Here is a 20519-nt window from a genome sequence, read left to right as displayed (position 1 = left end):
CACCCTTATGAATCAAAGCTCAGGTACCACAGTCTGAATAAAGGTGAGCTCAAATTGAGCTGTAAGCACAGAGGAGAACAACAAAATGTTGGCCAAAAAAAAAAGATAGTAGACTATGCCAAACGCTAAGAAATAAAACTTGTGAACCAAACAAGATGACATTTTCTCTTTAAAAATATCCACTTAACTTGCATCGTGCTCTAGGCACATTTAAACATTAGTGCCCCTAGAGTCTCAATTACTATAGTACAAAACAACAAGAATGACACAAAAGTTTTATTATGAAAAGTATAGGAGCCAGCTCTGTGGATGCTTGAACACCCCCAATATTGAACTCTCTGACTTTATCCAGGAAGAGGTCATTTCAATTGGGTTTACCAACCCCAATAAACGTTGAAGTTGATAAAACTCGTGATGTTTTCATGTTGGTTGAAGCAAAGCATATGAATGAAATTAATTCACTGGGGTAACTATTTGGAGTTGAATGCAGAAAGAAGAGTAATGAGATCTAAGCTGTTACAAAAGTCAAGGGAAACAAAAAACTTTTTTTTTTTCTATTTTGAGCCGAAGAACAGCCGTCTTTGCTCACAGTTTTGAGTGGTTTACGTCGGGGGGGGGGGGGGGGGGGGGGTCCTACCTCTTTCTTCCTTCCCAGCAGCAACTACTGTACAGCACTTCCTCCCTGCGGACCTTGCCCCACCCCCACGCGGTACCTCTTTTCTTTCCCTAACAAATACAGAGAAGGGAAGGGCGCGAGGCAGACCAGCTGCATAATGAAGCGATCAATTCTATTGCTAGACGTACGCAGCGCTGTACACTTGAACATGAAGAGAAGTCCCTGCTCGATGGAGCTTACAATCTAATTAGGCCAAACAGGCCAAATAAGAGATAAGGGACTATTAAAGTGGGGATGATAAAATAAGGGTTCTAAACAAGTGAATAAGGGTTAGGAGTTAAAAGCTGCATCAAAAAGGTGGGCTTTTAGCTTAGATTTGAAGACGGCCAGAGATGGAACTTGACGTATGGGCTCAGGAAGTCTATTCCAGGCATATGGTGCACCAAGATAAAAGGAACGGAGTCTTTTCTTTCCCTAACAAATAAAGAGAAGGGAGCGAGGCAACCAGCTGCACACCGATAATGAAGCGCTCGCAGCGAGGGAGGGGTCGCTTTCCTCTCCTTTGCCGCGGGGTGGGATTGGAGCGCGCGCGCGCGCCGACTGCCCTCAGCGCACAATGGAGCCGGCATCGCTGTCCGCGCGAGGCTGACGAGCCCGAAAAAGCCCGCATGTGACTGCAACGAAATGGCTCCTGGGCTCAGCCCACAGCCTCTAGAGCAAGGAGGGAGCGAAAGATGCGCCGACGCGGCCCCCCTCCTTCTCTCCCTTACCGCCCTCCCCCCGCGGCCGCTCCCCGCACCTGAGCGCTGCCGGCGCTGTGGCTTTTCTCAGGCGGCGGAGCCGGCGCCTCTCTTGCCGCTTCCCCCTCCCCGTGTTCCCTCCTCCTCCCTCCTCCCTCAATGGCAGCTCTCCTTCCCTTACCATTTTCGTACTTTTTCGATTGCCGCCATGACCCTTTTGATGTCATCCTTCGCCCGGCTTCTGGTCTCGGCTCGAACCGACCTGCCCGACATGGCTCGCTGGTGTTTGGGGAAATTATTTTGGAGCTCGGCTCGACTCACTCGCGCACGGACGCGCGCACACACATTTACAGAGACGCGCGCGCGCACACACACACACACACAAAGGCCACTGGCTGTCGCCACTACTGCGCATGCGCTGATCCATTACCCGGCAGCAGCCAAGAGCGTGTTAATGCTTTGCTCTTTCCTTTGCTGCGAGGTTTTGAAAGCGCAGTAGTACTTAGTAGGCGGTTGATAAAATGAAGGAAAAATCCCTTTTGGAGCCATCCTTGCAACGAAAAAAAGGCGGATTAAGATTTTTTTAATATTATTATGGTAACCTTAGTCCCCTCCAGACAATCCTGGATGCAGCAAAGCTCTTTGGGTCAGGCACCCGGACCAGGGCGTCCAAAACACAATGTATCTTTTTGAGCTGGGTGCAGGCTGCGGTAGAGCTAAATCCCAGTAGGGTTTCAAGCCACCACCTGATTCATTGGAGTTGGTCCAGTAGAATTCACGGCCTCCAGCGCGGTTAATTCTTGAACTTTTATTGTTGAAAGATCACACAAGAACATTCAATATCCATTGCAACAATTATCACTCCTCTCTCTTGGGGATAAGCATCAGGGGCACTGAGCAGTTGTACAATCCCCTCATCTCCAGGTCTGTTTCACATTCGTTTGCCTGCACCCATCCTACTCAGCAGGACAACCTACCTGAGGCTGTGAATTGCCTGCTGCTAGTCAGAGAAGTGTCCCGCTGGGATTTTTCACAGCTGCCAAACTGTGCAGGACTGTGCCCTGTCTGTCCTTTCAGGTGCAGTTTTCCTCACCCACCTAAATTAAACGGGCGCTTCCTGATCCACTCTCAAGGGAATCTGGGCATACTGCTGTTGCAATCTGCTCCTCTCTTTCTCCTATTCTTCCAAGCTGCAGGGGAAATTGACTAGAACAGATCCTGTGTTTTTAGATCCATCAGTTTTAAGCAACCTGGCCTGTTGCTAAACGCATTGTGATTGGCTCAGGGACTTCCAGGTCTCTCAGCTTAGTGAAGCACTGCCAAAAAAGACGTTTTTATTATTGCAGGGGGGAGAAAAGCGGCCAAAATGGGTGGGTTTTTTTGGATGGGCGTCCTCAACTGCACTGTCCTCTGGATCGTGGTGCATCAGAGGGGGTGAGCGGCATCGGAGGAGGAGGGGGGGGGGGAGAATGACAGCCAAAATAAACGTTTTATTATTGCACTAACGAGCACTTGATTTTTTTCCCCTAATTTTAACTTTTGTAGCAGTTTTCCAATCTCACACAGCCCCAACAAGAGGTACAGACCTCTCGTTAGATTTTCCAGCGTTAAGACAATCGGAAAAAGTTAGTGCATCTCATTGCAGTAGGGTTTCTAAACAATTTGCTCATCTGCATTCCATTTTCGTTAGCTGCTACCGTCATCTGAAAAAAGTCTTTAGTGCATGCCAGGGTTTACTACTTGCTCGTTAAGTTTAGTGCATCTGGCCCTCAGGGTGTACTCTCTACACCCAGGAAGAGTCCTGATCACAACCTCTGTCAGGCAGAAGTTACCTTGTCTCAGCTGGCTCTGTTTATTATATCAGGTAGGATACCCCCTCCATGGGTCCTGACGGGCGTGTGAGCAACCAAAGACCCTATGCACCCAAAAACAGACAAATATTTTCTCCTTACTCCTCCCCCCATGATATATCCTGTCAATCATTACAGCATTAATATTTCTGGCTCACATCAATACACTATATCATCTATACTCCAGAGGTTTTAAGATTGTCAACAAATATTTACCTTTATTTAATTGCTGTTTCAATACAAGCCTTAATAATGCACATACAGCCAAACCTTAACTCACTCCCCATGCACTCAACATTCACTACTCATTTGTCACAAAACCTTTTTATAGGGTTACCCGTCTTCCCTTATGGTGCCCATTATAAAATCATTTTACATTTTCTCATTAGCGTTATAACTTTTCTCCAAAACTCATCTATTCAAACCTTCCTTCAGGTTATTGCTGAATGGCTCCTTCCCTTGAGACATATATAGAAACTGTCCAGCTGCTTTACTTGCTGTTAAATGTTTATTTCATCCAGGGGCTTAGCCAGACCTCGGCAGGCGAGCAGGAGGGGGAGCCAGAGCCCGAGGTGGGGGCACTGTTTAGCCACCCCCCCCCCGCTGCCTTCCCTCCCCTGCCACTTTGGCCCCCCCTCCGCCGCAACCACAACCCCCCCCCAGCCACTTTGGACTGCCGCCGCAACTGCAAACCCCCGCCACCGCCGCATCACGTACCTTATTTGCTGGCAGGGGTCCCCAATCCCCGCCAGCCGAAGAGTCTTCTTCAGCGCCGGTCGACTCTGGCGCCTTCATTGTGGGATCATCTGTTTCTGACACCTTACGTCCTGCATGGGGCTACATGCACGGTGCAGGACGTAAGGCGTTAGAAACATGACCACAACGAAGGTGCCGGGGTCGACCGGCGGTGAAGAAAACCGGCTGGCAGGGATTGGGGACCCCTGCCAGCAAACAAGGTACCTGATGCGGCGGCGGGTGGGCGGCGGTGGGGGGGGGGTCAAATGTAGAGGGGGCCAGGGCGTAATCTGTGGGGCCCCACGTAGCTACGCCCCTGATTTCATCCGATATTTGTTTGATCTTTATAAATCCAAAGTTAAGCGTGTACCGCTTGCCATCCGATAGCTCTTCCCTCAATATCCACCCCAGGCACACCAAACAGGAATCAAGTTCCCCTCATGACTGTCATGTTTGTGTCATCTCAATTGAAAGATCCGTATCCGTTCCTGAATAGGCTTAAACAGGTCAGCTTGTTCCCCAATACGGACCCGTATTTCACTCTCTTCTTCAGGAGGAATAAAATATTCTTTAAGACCAAAGGCAAGTATCCATCATTACTCAAAAAAAACTTTTTACATATCTTAATACATTCATATAAAACAATCTTAAACCATGAGCTGCTTACCGGGGGGGGGGGGGGGGGGGGGGGGGAACACATGTCCAAACCTTGCCCATTTTCGCTTCCGGTGTCACACCCAGCATACCCCTAATCATACTGGATAGTTTTTATAGGCTAAGCACTCTCTCTTGATTGAAATTAATTACGTACCTTACTCATTGTAACTACCATTCCACTTCCAAATTTAAGCCATTGGGGACCACTGTGCGCCATGAAAAGATCAACCTTTGTTCTTGGCCCCTTAGCACTTACATCTTCACCAAGGTTGTCATAAGTGAAATAATTAGCCGATTTGGATTCTTGCGATTGGATGTTTTCAATAGAATGACGTGGATGCAGTGGCTCGTCCGAGATTGGTCATCCTTGATTGAATAGGGTGGAGCACATAGTATTTATTGAAGATTGATGGCACATGTTAGTTACAAGCTCGTCTTGGGAGTGCAGCAAAGTAGACACAGGACTGTGAGAGTGTCTAAGAACGGCAGCAGATGAGATAATGGATTAAAACCCTGATGAGCGTGACGGACCCCTGAAGCAGCGATAGCGAAACGGGGACTCCCTGTTGGGTCACGATAGGCGCTGATTGACAGAGTGACACTTCTGTGATTGGAGTTAAGTGATTGGCAGTTATATTGCAGTATAAGATAGTAAAGAATTGAATGCATAGATATCCTGTGATCTACGGATATATGAATCTATCATTTGAACCCTATGACACTAAGCTACTGTGGAGTTTTTTTGGGCTATATGATGTTGAGCCGGGCCCAAGCCTTATAGTCTGATATTCTCAGGCTGGCTGAGTGGTGTCACTGAAGCTTTTTTTCTCCACTACGGTGAACTGTGCCGTTTGATAATTAGGGTGATAGCTCTTTCCTGTATCCATATGTTTACACAGTGGGTGTGAAGCTGTGGTTTGAGTTTCAAGTTAAAATTTAATGCCAAGAAGTGTAGAGTGATGAGGTGCGGAAACCCAAACGAGAGATACCGGATAGGAGAGGAGAGATTAGTAAGCTCAACTCAGGAGAGAGACCTTGGGGTGTTGGTGTCGGAGGAACTGAAGGTGAAGAAACAATGCGACAAGGCAACAGCCGTGGCCAGAAGGATGCTAGGCTGCATAGAGAGGGGAATAACCAGCAGAAGAAAGGCGGTGTTGATGCCCCTCTACAAGTCATTGGTGAGGCCCCACTTGGAGTATTGTGTTCAGTTTTGGAGGCCGTATCTTGCTAAAGATATAAAAAGACTTGAAGCAGTGCAAACAAAAGCTACGAAAATGGTATGGGATTTGCGTTGCAAACTGTACGAGGAGAGACTTGCTGACCTGAACATGTATACCTTGGAGAAAAGGAGAAACAGGGGTGATATTATTATACAGATGTTCAAATATTTGAAAGGTATTAATCCGCAAACAAACCTTTTCCGGAGACGGGAAGGTGGTAGAACTAGAGGACATGAATTGAGGTTGAAGGGGGGCAGACTCAGGACTAATATCAGGAAGTATTTTTTCACGGAGAGGGTGGTGGATATGTGGAATGTCCTCCCGCTGGAGGTGGTGGAGATGAAAACGGTAATGGAATTCAAACATGCGTTGGGGAAACACAAAGGAATCCTGTTTAGAAGGAATGGTTCAGTGGAATCTTTGCAGAGATTGGGTGGCGACGCCAGTTTTTGAGCATTTGGGAGATAAGATCCTCCGATAGTATCTCGAAATTGGTCCAGGTTCTGTCTGCTGGGTATACACCTAGATCTGGATCTAGACAGTCAAGGAGTGTGGCGTAATCGGTGGTGCTGACTGGTATTTTAAGTCATAGTTGTACGATTTTCTCATTGAAGTATTTTGCGAGATTGTCTGCTCCTGGTGTTTCTTTGTTGTTGGTTGTGATTGGTGTAGTATCTAGTAGTTTATTCACGAGTTGGAAGAGTTTGTGTGTGTCTTTGTAATTCGGTCCGATTTCTTTTTTATAAAATAATCTTTTAGTTTGCCTTATGGTATACTTATATTTTCTTTGAAGTTGTTTCCATACGTTAAGTGTTGGGTCGTCTTTCTTTTTATTCCACGCACGTTCTAACCTTCTAACTTGTGTTTTGATTTTTTTCAGTTCTTCGGTGAACCATGGTGTTGATTTCTTCCTGTGTGATGTTCTGGTTTGAATTGGGGCAATGCTGTCTAGTATTGTTCTACATCTGTCCCATTCTTGGAGGAATTGGATTGTGTCTGCTCTTGTTGTCCATCCGTTTTGGTAGATCTGTTGCCAGAATATTACCGGGTCTATTTTTCCTCTCGTGGTGTAGGTTTTTCGTTCTTGTTTATTAGTTGTGCCTTTTGTTTGCCATTGAAGGGAGATGTATGCTTTATAGTGGTCTGACCACAGTGCAGGTGTCCATCTTGTGTCTGTTAGTAGAGAGATTTGAGTCTGGGTCGAATTTGTGTGTGATAATGTCTAGTATGTGCATACACTAGCAGGTGGACATATTGACAGCTCCCAGGGAAAACTCTGTTTTTATTTGCTATATATTATACTGTATTGGGAGTTTATTTGTTACTATTTCAATATTTACTGATTGGCTTCTTTGACAATTTGAATAAACATTTATTATGTCTAATACTTATTTAGTAGCAAGAGTTTTTCTTGCCTGGGGAAGAAATGATTTACTTGAGGATCCAACCCCCCAGGAGACCTTCAGAAGGTTACTTCTGTCCCAGAGGGAAGTCAGAAGTATACATTTGGCGCCCGAACAGGGACTTGAAGGTGCATTGCCTCAGGTGGGTGATCTTCATCCTCAAGGTAACTTTGTGGGTGAACGTCCTCAGTCAGTCCTTTAACTGACAAGAGGGGTTTAGGGGTTCAGATAAGTAAAAGGTTGAGCATTGTGAAAGTAAAATGTTGAGTAAAGGAAAAAGTTAATGTTGTTGTTGAGGATTCCGGCCGAAGATGCTTGGTAAATTAAATATTATGAAGGAAAAGGAAAATTGAAGGGAAGCATGATATGTACTTTTTATATTTCTGTCTTTCCCGGGTGTGATGTATATTATGTTTGGTATAAGTACATGTAATTATGCTGATGTCTCTTTACTGCTTTGCTGCTTTATTCTTGCATTTTTGTTATCAAATTGCCAATTAGAAGTTTATTAGTATGACTTCCCCATTAGAGACTGTTTGTGTAGCAAATCCAGAGGAACAGAGAAAGATTATAAAGTACAGTGAGAAATGGGTTAAGCTAAGTGAAAGGGATCTTTTCTTTCAATGAAATAAGACAGGTAGAGTGTTACCTCGTAATTTGTTACTCAAGAAACATGAAAAGGGAAACTCATTATTAGAACATTTGAAAACGTTTAATTTGTGGAAGCAGGAGTCTGATAAACTAATGGGAAATAAACCTCTCCCTTTACAGCCCTTCAGTAAATAGTGCTTCCTCAAAACCAGGATTGTGCCCAGTTTTGACAGAGGTACTATAAGTTGCAGAAGGTTACAAGCTTATTTTGCTTGATGACACTACATCTGCTTCCCAAAATGATCTGACACAGCTAGCGTCCAGTAGGAAGTCTGCAACAGGGACCGATCACTTTATCTCCAGCTAAGAGAAGTATGGGCTTTGTTCCAGCCTCAGCTGCCTCTTGGCTGAGTTCAGTGGCCCGAGGAAAAATAAAAGTTGCTTTTGGATACTAATTACCCTTCAAAATCTTCTCCATTTGAGTTGTGCTAAAATCTGCACTTCAGCCGTACTGAAAAAGATCAAATTATCTTTTCCTCTATACACTTATGTTACTGTTTCCTTTGTGTATCTGGTTTTTTAGATAACAATTTTGGTTTCCGTGATAAGTTTATTTTTACGAGACTGATAGAAACACATGTAGATCCCCACCATCTCTTTTATAGGGAGCTTTTAGTTTTAAAATCAGACTAATGGGCTAAAGGAAATAATATACACTAAGCAGTTTCCTAAAAACAAATTAAATTCTGTAGATTTCTGCATATAGCAAGAAGCCCTGACATTTATATGTTAAAACGAATAGTTAATACCACCAGAACTAGGAATCAGAAAAGTTCATGCTGCGTTCAGCTCATTTTGTATTTATTGTTGCCTGTCAGGCAGGTTTGTACCTTCAACTGGTAACTATACCTTGTTAAAATGTATTATTTGTGTTTTACCTTCCTCTGTTTGTTCAGAAGCATCTGGTATTCTACTATAAACAAATAGAGATATTTTGGGGAAGATTAAGGGGAAATAATTGAATGATTTGTTGCTCAGTCACCAAACTTGTACGGCTTGTTTTATTTTTTGTTCACAGGAATTTTGCATACTATGATGAAACCTGTGCATGTGTATCCTAAGACTGACATAGCCAGAATAGTGAAGCTATGTGATCTTTAATTTTTTTTTTCTTTTTTCCTTTTTCAGAATTTGAATTATAAATTTAGGCTTCTTATGGAATCAGGGTTTTAGTCATGGCCATCTTTTTAATTTTCTATTATATGCACTCCACTGAGACTTTTTTTTATTAACTGCAGAAATTTAAAAAAAAAATCACGGAGCATTTAAACAGTATTGTTTGTGACTTTTTTTACTTCTAAAATGGCTATGCAATGTTGTGCATTTGTGCACATAAGAAGTATTTCTAGCCCTAGGACACAACCATACATAATTTTATTTAACACTGTGTTTATTTACAGAATTAAAATAGACTGATCTAATCTACAGCCTCTTAGGTCTTTGACTTCTGTTTGTGGGTGCTTGTGTTACCCTTTACATACAATAACTATAGGAGACCATTTTTTAATTGTGGGTAGTACAATGTCACAACTGTCAGGAATGGTGAGCCCTTGGACCAAAGGCGAATCTTTGGCAGACAAATCACCAAGGCTGGCACAGGCAGGAATCAGAACAGACTGGACTAGGATAAACAGACTCAACAAGGCAGGACAGGGGTAACTAAACACAATGGACAAAAAAAGAACCGGATCCTGACGAGGCAAGGAAAAGAAGGCAAAGGGCCACAACTGGAACCCAGACAGGACAAGGCACGACTCAGAACTGGATTAAAACTGGGACTGGGACCCAGAAATGCAAGACAAGGCAAAACACGGAAGTAGATTAAAACTGGGTCCAGAAAAGGACAAGGCAAGGATTGGATCCGGACAGGACTAGACTGAAAGAGACAAGACAAAGCACACGTAGACAGGGTAGGAGCTAGGCAACAAGAATAACAGAAGCAAGACAATAAACAAGGCAGGGACCAGATTCTCAAACCGGATTCCCAAACAGGCTTGGCTGGAACTGGATTCCGGATTCTCAAACATGCTTGGCTGGAACCGGATTCTCAAACAGGCTTGGCTGGAACCGGATTCTGGAACGGGGTTGGCTTGGCTGGAACTGGATTCCGGAACAGGTTTGGCTTGGCTGGAACCGTATACTGGCTTAGCAGGGAACTGGGACAGAACTAGCTCAAACATAGAGCAGGAGCAGAACCTGGCTCAAACACACAACAGGAACAGAACTTAGCAGAAACAGAGCTCAAGAGCCAGGAAGCAAACATAGCAGGCAAAGGATTAAGCAGACTAAGGGAAGACAAACAAACAAACAAACAAAGAAGCAATGTGCTTACCAGCATCCACAGCTGGAAGGGAAAGGCCAGGTAGATTGAGAGGCAGCAGACACCTGCATAGCAGTGAGGTAATTAGGACAATGCTGGCTTCTACAGAACTACACACACAGGAAACAGAACAGGGAAAACAGGAATAGTTTTAAAAAAGTGCTCCAGTAGACCATACAGCTATACTCACTGATTGGGGAAAGACCTAGGTTTAGTCCTTACTTTGGACATTGGGCGGGCAATTGCGCCAGTTCCATCTATAGCATACTCAGCTGATTTGAGGAATGCCAATTTCGTATTCTTCTCAAGGGATATTGTATAGCATAAAGGCCATGAAAAGGTGCAAACCATACATATTTCTACTTTTTATTATAAGCTGTTTTGCTCACCTTGAGCTGAGAACAGACTTAAGAGAATTATAAATGTGCTTTTTCTGGTAAATACCTTTCTGAGGCTGTAGAAATTTGTGGTTTGACATTTTGGCCTGTGCTAACTTGTGATAAGTTGCTGGTCAGAAGCTAAGAGCTAGAGACTCCTATGACTAAGGACACCTGCTGTATCCAGATAAACAATCAGAGGGAGAAGTAATGGGTGTAGGTACAACTGTAGGTTAAGCCAGAGGGTGGAGGGGGGTAGTAGGATGACTGTGCATAGCAAGGACATTAGGTCAACTCATCCTATATAATAAAACTCACCTCCAACGTTCTAATGCTTGGGACCGTGGCTCCCTCAGCACGGAGGTGGTCTGCTAGGCAGCATCGAAATCAATGACGTCAACAAACACAGCTGAACGCAGGAACTGGCTGCTGGCACGTGCAAAAAAAAAGGCACCAGACCCACAGTAACAAAAACCCAAAAGGTTGAAGAGAGCCTCCGAGCAACTCAGCAGGGGACCTCGACCACACTGCAAGCTGCAGGAAGCTGAATCGCCCTCCAGTCCTGCATTAACCAAAAAAAAAAAAAAAGTGAACACACAGGCTCCAGGCACCTCAGCAAGCAGCAGGAAGCTGAACAGCTCTCTGGACTCACACTAACAAAACAAAAACAAAGGTGAAGACACAGCCTGGGGCGCATCAGCAGGGGACGTCGACTATAACTCAAGCTGCATGAAGCCTAGCAGACGGACCAACTTTCCTAACAGCAGGTACACTTATGGGAGAGAAAGGGCAGGAAAAAAAAAAGAGCACAATCACGAGATTAAAAAAAAAAAAAAGAAAAGCAACTGAAAAACCAAAGGGGGGGGGGGGGGGGGGGGGGGAACTACCCTGCACCTCAGACAGAAGGAAGGGGTCATACACACACACAACACAGCCTTTCACTCTCTGACACACACATGTTCTCTCTCACATGCAGGGAGGGGGGAGGAAAAGAGAGGGGCCTGGAACTTCAAGGGGAGATAGACAAAAACACATGGAGAGGGGGGAGAGAACAGAATGAGAGGGAAAGGGGAGAGGACAAATGTTACACATGGATGGATAGAGGGCATGGACAAAAGAGCACAATCGCAGGATTAAAACAAGGAAAAGTTACTGAAAATCCAAACACATGGGGGGAGGGACGACCCTGCAACACGGACAGAAGGAAGGGGTCATGCACACGCACAAATACACACACACACTCACACATACACTCACACTCAGACTCACTGCTCGCCCCTGTGGTCCCAGAATTTCAAACACAAAGGTGGGGGTAACTGCACATCGGACAGAATGAGGGGGTCATGCAGACACATACTCTGGCACTGTAGCTCTGTGTCACACACACACACACACACACACACTCTTTTCCACTCTCTGTGTCTCACTGTGACACACACTCAAACACACACACTTTACTAACAACTCTACAGATACAAAAAAAAAAAACCCAAAACCATTGCTAGCACCCGTTTCCTTACAAACAGAAACGGGCCTTTTTTACTAGTATCAAATAAAAACTTATTCTTTATATGACAAATTTTAAACTGTCAGAAGCTGGAAAAGGCTGGAACTGGATTTTTGCCATAAAAGGAGTAGAATATTCTGGAAAGATGCATATTCATTAGGTAGGAAGGGTAATTATAATTAAGATAATGACGAAAGGAAGAAAAAAGTATTTAACAGGAAACAGAACGGAAGATGACGAGCCTCAATGTGCCTACACTAGCAGGTGGACATATTGACAGCTCCCAGGGAAAACTCAGGGGTTTTTTTTTGCTACATATTATACTATATTGGGAGTTTATTTGTTACTATTTCAATATTTACTGATTGGCTTCTTTGACAATTTGAATAAACATTTATTATGTCTAATACTTATTTAGTAGCCAGAGTTTTTCTTGCCTGGAGTTCTGCCAGAGGCAAGTCAGAAGTATACAATATGTCACCTGTCGCCAGGCTTATTATATGGGAGTAGCAATGGCACATTTGTGATTGGGACGTTTAATAAATGGAGCATAGGATTACTTTTTTGCATATGGTGTGGAATTGCCCATCTATCTTAATTTTTTGGAAAAGACTTTTTAGTTTTTTAACACGAATAGTGGGGCAGCCAGTTACTTGTTCTCCTCTGAGAGCCCTTTTAGGTCAGTGGGTCTTTTAATGTAACAGGGGCGGGCAAATATCTGTTGATTCGCAAAGCATGCGTCACTGGGAGGAAATGTATCCTTCAGCATTGGGTGGGACAGACTTTATCTACATACTGGCAATGGTGAACCCCATTTCATAATTTACTGTTGCTTGAACTGAGAGTGGCTAATCCCACGTTTGGGAGATGTGGTTTCTTTTGGTGTGGATGGCATACATCCAATTGTTGCATCCAACAGCACAAAGTTTTGTTTTGAATAAAATACACTTGACATAAAGTCTGGGATATCACTTGGGAAGGTTTTTTTTCTACATTTATGCTGTTTGGGGAAATAAGAACACAGTCCCCAGACAGGGAACATATTGCTGATTGGGTGGGGTAGGGGGGGTAGGGAGGTTTTAGGGTTGTGATGCTGGTGGGGGGGGGGGGGTAGAGGGGGTTTAATTGTACAAAGTTAGAAGACAGTCTGTATTCTTTTATATGTCTATATTGGCACGGTTGTTTGCAATATTTGCTTTTGGCTATAGATTATTGTTAGATGTCATCAATAAAAATGTTGAAACTAAAGGCAGCAGTAAATATACACAACAGCAATACGTGTCCCATTGGAAAAGCCAGACAAGTCAAACTGATATATATCCCACACAAATCATATGCCAGCAGAATCTCACACCTGGATCACATGCAAAGCACATATCAACCTTCATCAGTTACAGAATGACCAAAAATTTGAAATTGTCCTGTAGCCTGGCATCAGCCCTACCCAGTGCTTTTTTTTTTTTTTTAGAAAAAAAAGGTGCTGGTACTCATTATGGGGGGGGGGGGGTCACTATATATGGCTCCACCCCTATGGTAGCCACACCCTCACACCAGCCATGGCGCATATAAACAGACATAATTGAAAATATTATACTAGGAGAAAAAAATGTGATTTTTTTTCATTATAAATAATTTCTGTAAGCTGTTACAGCTCCAGTATACCCAGTGCAAAATACGACAGCCGATGTAAATTCTCAAATTGGACATATTCCAAACATTAAAATGAAAATAAAATGATTTTTTTCTACCTTTGTTGTCTGGTGACTGTTTTTCTACCCATATTGTCCCAGTTTCTGATTCTGCTGCTATCTGTTCTCTTAACTCCGTTTTCCAGGGCTTCCTTTCCATTTATTTATTTTTTTTTTCCTCCTTTCTTCTTCATTTCTTGCCCTACATCCATATGTAAAAGCTATGTCCTCCTCCATGGAATTGACTGGAGGAGGTATAACATGGATCCAGCTTTCGCCTATTTTCTCCATCCATGTGCAGTTTTTCTCCTCGCTTTCCTTTCCCTTATCTCCATGTGCAGTTTTTCTCCTCTCTTCCCTTTCCCTCATCTCCATCCATGTGCATCTTCTTCTTTTTTCTTTCCTCCCCTCCATCCATGTCCAGCACTTCTCCTCTCTCCTCTCTCCCCTCCCCTGTATTCATAGAAAGCAATAATTCTCTCTCCCCTCTCCATCCAAGTCCAGCATTTCTCCTCTCCCCCCAAAACCCTCCATCCATCCATGTCCAGCAATTCTCCTCTATCTCCTGTCCTCTCCATCCATTTCCAGCATTTCTCCTCTCTTCCATGCCCTCCCCTCCCATCCATGTGCATCTCCTTCCTGTCATCCCTCCCCTTCATCCCTGTCCAGCATGTCTCTTCTCTCCCCTCCCATGTCCAGCGATTCTCCTGTCCCGTCCTCTCCTTCCATCCATGTCCAGTGAATCTCTCTTCCCTTACCTCCCCTCCCATTCATGTCCAGTATGTCTCCTCTCTCCCCTGTCCTCCCCTCCCATCCATGTCCAGCGATTCTTCTCTGCAACCTGTCCTCCCCTGCCATCCATGTCCAGCGATTCTCTCTTCCCTGCCCTCTCCTTCCATCAATGTCCAGCGATTCTCCTCTCTCCCCTGCCCTCCCATCCCATCCATGTCCAGCGATTCTCCTCTCTCCCCTTCCCTCCCCTCTCATCCATGTCCGATTCTCCTCTCCCCTGCCCTCCCCTTCCATCCATGTCCAGTATGTCTCCTCTCTCCCCTGTCCTCCCCTCTATGTCCAGCGATTCTTCTTTGCAACCTGTCCTCCCCTGCCATCCATGTCCAGCAATTCTCCTCTCCCCTCCCATCCATGTCTAGCGATTCTCCTCTCTCCCATGCCCTCCCCTACATGTCTAGCGATTCTCCTCTCCACTGCCCTCCTCTCCATGTCTAGTGATTCTCATCTCTCCCCTGCCTTCCCCTCCCATCCATGTCTAGCGATTCTCTCTCCCCTGCTCTCCCCTCCCATCCATGTCTAGTGATTCTCCTCTCTCCCCTGCCCTCCCATCCATGTCTAGCAATTCTCTCTCCCATGCCCTCCCCTCCCATCCATGTCTAGCGTTTCTCCTCTTTCCCCTGCCCTCCCCTCCATGTCTAGCGATTCTCCTCTCTCCCCTGCCATCCATGTCCAGCGATTCTCCTCTCTCCCCTGCCCTCCCCTCCCATCCATGTTTAGCGATTCTCCTCTCTCCCCTGCCCTCCCCTCCCATCCATGTTTAGCGATTCTCCTCTCTCCCCTGCCATCCATGTCTAGCAATTCTCCTCTCTCCCCTGCCCTCCCATCCATGTCCAGCGATTCTCCTCTCTCCCCTGCCCTCCTCTCCATGTCTAGCGATTCTCCTATCTCCCCTCCATATCCAGTGATTCTCCTCCTCTCTCCCATCCCATCCATGCCCAGCGATTCTCCTCTCTGCCCTGCCCGCACATCCTTGTCCAGCGATTCTCCTCTCTCCCCTGCCATCCATGTGTAGCGATTCTCCTCTCTCCCCTGCCCTACCATCCATTTCCAGCGATTCTCCTCTCTCTCCTGCCCTCCTCTCCATGTCTAGCGATTCTCCTCTCCCCTGCCCTCCCCTCCATGTCCAGTGATTCTCCTCCTCTCTCCCATCCATGCCCAGCGATTCTCCTCTCCCCTGCCCTCCTCTCCATGTCTAGCGATTCTCCTCTCTCCCCTGTCCTCCCCTCCATGTCCAGTGATTCTCCTCCTCTCTCCCATCCCATCCATGCCCAGCGATTCTCCTCTCTCCCCTGCCCTCCCCTTCTATCGATTCGTTCCCCAGCCCGTCCTTCTCCCCTGCCTGCCTGCTATGAAGCAATAAAGGCTGCAGGCAGCGATTGAGAGAGGCTGACAGCGTCGGAGCTTCCCTCTCTGAGTCCCGCCTATGCGGAAACAGGAAGTTGAAACAAAGTAGGCGGGACTCGCAGATGGAAGCTCCGACGCTGTCAGCCTCTCTCAATCACTGCCTGCAGCCTTTTTTATTGCTTCATAGCAGGCAGGGGAGAAGGACGGGCTGGGGAATGAATCGATAGAAGGGGAGGAGAATCACTCTCTATCGATGTAAGGGGTGGGCAGGGGGAGAGAGGAGAATCGCTGACGCTGGACAGTAGGTGCAGGATTTAACGGTAAAAAAGGGTGCCGGTATGCCATACCGTTGCATACTGGCACAAAAAAAAGCCCTGGCCCTACCCTTCCCTATGCCCCCATCTTTACTCCTCTAGCCAAGCATCAGTCCTACCCTTCCCTAACCCCACATCACTCCATCCCTGTAGCCCAGTATCAGCCCTACCCTATTACTCCATCCCTGTAATCCAGCATCGACCCTACCCCCATCCATCCCTGTAGCCCAGCATCAGCCCTATCCTCTCTTCCTACCCCACCTCCATCCATCCCTATAGCCCAGAATTTGCCCTACTCTTCCATATCCCCCATCCATCCCTGTAACTTTGCTGACCTGAACATGTATACACTGGAGGAAAAGGAGAAACAGGGGTGATATGATACCTTTCAAATATTTGAACGTCTGTATTAATCCACAAACGAACCTTTTCTGGAGACGGGAAGGCGGTAGAACTAGAGGACATTAAATGACGTTGAAGGGGGGCAGACTCAAGAAAAATGTCAGGAAGTATTTTTTCACGGAGAGAGTAGTGGATTCTTGGAATGCCCTCCCGAGGGAGGTGGTGGAGATGAAAACGGTAACGGAATTCAAAAAAGCGTGGGATAAACAAAAAGGAATCCTGTTCAGAAGAAATGGATCCTCAGAAGCTTAGCAGAGATTGGGTGGCAGCACTGGTAGTTAGGAGGCGGGGCTAGACCTCTACAGCCTGTGCCCTGAAAATGGCAGATACAAATCAAGGTCAGGTATAAAGTAGCACATATGAGTTTATCTTGTTGTGTACACTGGATGGACCATACAGGTCTTTTTCTGCCGTCACTTACTATGCTACCCCTCCCAGTAGCCTAGTGTCACCCCTGCCCATCTCCATAGTCTGGCATCTCCCCTGCCCTTCCCAATCTCCCCCCCCCCCCCCACCCTGATGCACACCAGCATTAAATATAAAAACTTTTTTTTTTTTTTTTTTTTTTACATTCTGGGTACTACAGAACTCGTCCAGAAACCCACCAATATTTATATTTAATGCCAGTGGGTTTCTGAATGGGGTGAGCTCTGCAGTACCCAGGTAAAAAAAAAAAGTTTTATATTTAAACATCATTTTTTAACCTGGGTACTGCAGAGCCCACTCCCAGCTGGAAACCCACCAACATTAAATATACAACCTTATTTTTTTATATACCTGAGTAGTGCAGAGCCCACCTCCACCCAGCAGCCCACCAGCATTACATATATTAAAACATTTTCTTTTTACCTGGCCTTGAGCTTCCTACAGAAATCTACTGCCCCCAATGAGTATGCATGTAAGAGTCCGGGTTCTAGGAGCTCACTGCTCAGATGCTGTGTCTGCCTGGTATGAAGAAGACACAATTCATGGCAGTCCGATGTGCATGGGCCGTGGGGGTGGAGGCAGGTGGTGTGTGTACAGGCTGCGGGGGGGGGGGGGGGGGGCAGGTGCTGTGTGTATGGGCCTGGGGGCAAGTTACAGCTACCATCAGTGGCAGCCCTACCATTAGGTCAACTGAGGCGGGTGCCTTAGGCAGCACTCTCCCCTCCTCAGCCCTTTTCCCCACATTTACCTTAAATTTTTTCATTTCTAAAAGGCGGCAGTGGCAGCGATTCTCATAGGCTGCCCTGCTGTCAGCACTGGCCTCTTCTCTCTACTGTGGCCCACCTTTTGCTATAACTTCCTGTTTCCTCAGAGGCAGTACAGTGAAGAGGCACCGTAGCAGGGCAGTCTATGGGAATCGCTGCTGCCTTTTGGAAAAGAAAAAAAAATAAACAGAGGTAAGAGGAGGGAAGGGGGGAGATGCCAGACTGGGCGCGGGTGGCATCTCATCCCTGCTTTGGGCGGTAGGTTGCCTTTGGCCACCCCTGGCTACCACTATGCAGCAGCAGCCTTGATGACAGAGGCAGATACAACCACATACCAGAGCAGGTCCCAAAGTCCAATTTCCTGAGTGCTGCAGCAGGAATTTAAAAGGCAGGCAGGAGGGCTTCTGTTTGCTTGCAGCTGCTGGAGCCTTCCACGTGGCTGCATGCTGCTGTACAGCCTAATGGGCGCCTAAGAAGACGGGTACTGATTGGCGGGTTAGAGAGACTGGGTGGGCCTGAGCTGAGATTAGGTGGGCCTGGGCCCACTCATAGCTAAGCCCCTGGCTTCAACCCCTGTGAAGCAGCAGAGAGGAATACAGAGAGAAATTTATTTTCTCATCTGATTTTTTTTTTAATATTAAATATTAACCCCTCCCAAGTTAAAAGAAACAACAAACACCCTAGGGGAAATTCAAGCTAGGATTTATTGCACGTGCTTACCACTGCTACCATCTGCTGAGACTGAGAACAGGCTGATTTTCACGGGACTGCAGAGCCCACTTAAAACATTACCTGAAACAGTCTCCATCTGCTGGTAGGAGTGCATAACCCATCTGTGCAGGTCTAGAGTGATGATATGGAAATGTCTGTCCTATTTTTATGGTGTAGTCCATTGCTGCTTAAGTGATGAATATCGACTCAAGTCGCTTTGTGTTAGCTGGCTTAAAAATAACTGGATATTCAAAGCGGAAGATCACAAAGTTCCCAGCTTTGAATATCCAGGAATAACATCGTTGGTGGTAAACAAAACGCTTACTGCCAATGGCTGAATATTGACCCCCCCTCAATATTTTTTTTCTTTTTGTATTAAGAATAAAACATAGTAACAGATATATCAACCTTCGTCATAGACAATATTGAAGTACAGAATACAGAAAAAAAAATTTTTTATCTTTTATTCTCCTTTCTAACCACTCCCTAAAAAACCTCCTCCTTAACCCAAAACACTCCTCCCTCATCCTTCAAACTATAACAGATAATGCCAACACTAAAGATTCTCATACATTCCCCATCTCCCGCCCAATATACCTATGAGGCCTGTGTTCTTGTGGCTCAGAGGTAGCAGTAATGGGATGGAAATACTATATCCAACAAATTACCTATCCAATCCCCAGGAATCTCCCCTACACCCACCCCAACCACTTTAGGTTCCTCACGAGGAAAAACAACACAAGAGAGTCTCAGATTCCGCCAAGCTCATTGAGAACAAGACTACGGGAGCTGGAGGAGAGGGCCTGAAAAACAAGCAGGAATCTGTTCCTTCTCTTAAATGTCTTCTAGAAGTCATCTTGGAGTCTGAGATCCTAGCATGATCTTTCTTTCTGAGCTAAGGTTTTGCTGACATAATCAGCTGAAACTGTCTGAAAACTGCCTGGAGAGAGTCCCAGCACCTTCTGAATCCAAATTGTGTCTTCCGACCAAAATGAGCTAGGGGATGAGAAGGATATGTTGCTCAAAGAGTGACAGCCCTGCTTACATGCAACTGCTCCGGGTCATGGCATCCTGGAAGTCCTTCATCCAAACCAATTTCATATCTATCTATCTATCTATCTATCTATCTATCTATCTATCTATCTATCTATCTATCTCTCTATCTCTCTATCCATCCAGGGCTGGTCTTAGCAAGTGCGGGGCCCTATGCAGACCAATTTGGTGGGGCCCCACCCCATCATAGCTCCGCCCCACCACACCCTAGCTCCGCTCCAATGTGTACTCCTCCAGTGCTGGATCAGTGAGTGCAGGGGTTGGGGGGACTGGAAAAAGATGAATGGTATATGTGTACATGGAGGAAGGAGGGGGACTGTAAGGTGGATGAAGGGTGGGTACAGGGGGGGGCTGTAAGGTGGATAAAGTGTGGGTGCAGCAGGCAGGAAGGGATGGAGGACTTGAAAAAATAAATATGGATGGTATCTGTACAGGGAGAGGGGGACTGGGAACAAAGGTGGATGGCAAAAATATTGTTTAAAAAATGTGCAGAATTTTGTAGAATTTGCAAATGTTTTGAACATAATTTCAAATTATTTGGCACAGAATTATGGCAGGAGTAGGTTCCCCTGATTCTCAGGCTGCTACTGCACTAGCCATTAGGCTGCTCCATTTTTTTCTGCTTGCTTTTTTTTTAAGCAGTGCAGAGTTTCCAGAGTTGTCCTGGTTCTAGAGAAAACTAAATTCTTTGCAGGCTATGATACCTACTGTTGAACCAACAGTGACAATGTGTTTTCCAGACCTTTCAGGATTATACTGAAGAAGGAACGTCACGTGGGTGGACTGGAGACAGTTTGGGAAACCCACCAACTGATCTCCTTAACAAATAAGAAGGTTCTTCATTTCTCCAGCAAACCCTCCCTCCAGACAGAAAGGTCGATTTTGCCCGCTTACACTTCAACAGTTTTTCTAATTTAAAGAACTACCAGTCCAGCTCCTTTTCCCTTGG

At 45.7% G+C, this 20519-nt stretch overlaps 1 protein-coding gene across 2 annotated transcripts in view; it reads right to left on the bottom strand.

Moving 5' to 3' along the window:
* BCL7A (BAF chromatin remodeling complex subunit BCL7A) overlaps positions 1–1641 on the bottom strand; it is a 106017-nt gene extending 104376 nt beyond the window's left edge. Inside the window, exon 1 of one of the 2 annotated variants that reach the window (XM_030218977.1) lies at positions 1538–1641. In XM_030218977.1, the coding sequence (XP_030074837.1) occupies positions 1538–1629 (92 nt within the window). In that variant the 5' untranslated portion in view covers positions 1630–1641. The remainder of the gene's footprint in view (positions 1–1537) is intronic. The other variant, XM_030218978.1, reaches the window with a different exon arrangement.
* Between the last annotated feature and the right edge of the window lie 18878 nt (positions 1642–20519).

Source organism: Microcaecilia unicolor, chromosome 11 (assembly GCF_901765095.1).
Source record: "Microcaecilia unicolor chromosome 11, aMicUni1.1, whole genome shotgun sequence".
NCBI lineage: Eukaryota > Metazoa > Chordata > Amphibia > Gymnophiona > Siphonopidae > Microcaecilia > Microcaecilia unicolor.
The sequence above is the reverse complement of the archived record's forward strand: the minus strand, read 5'-3'. Positions and strand labels throughout refer to the sequence as shown.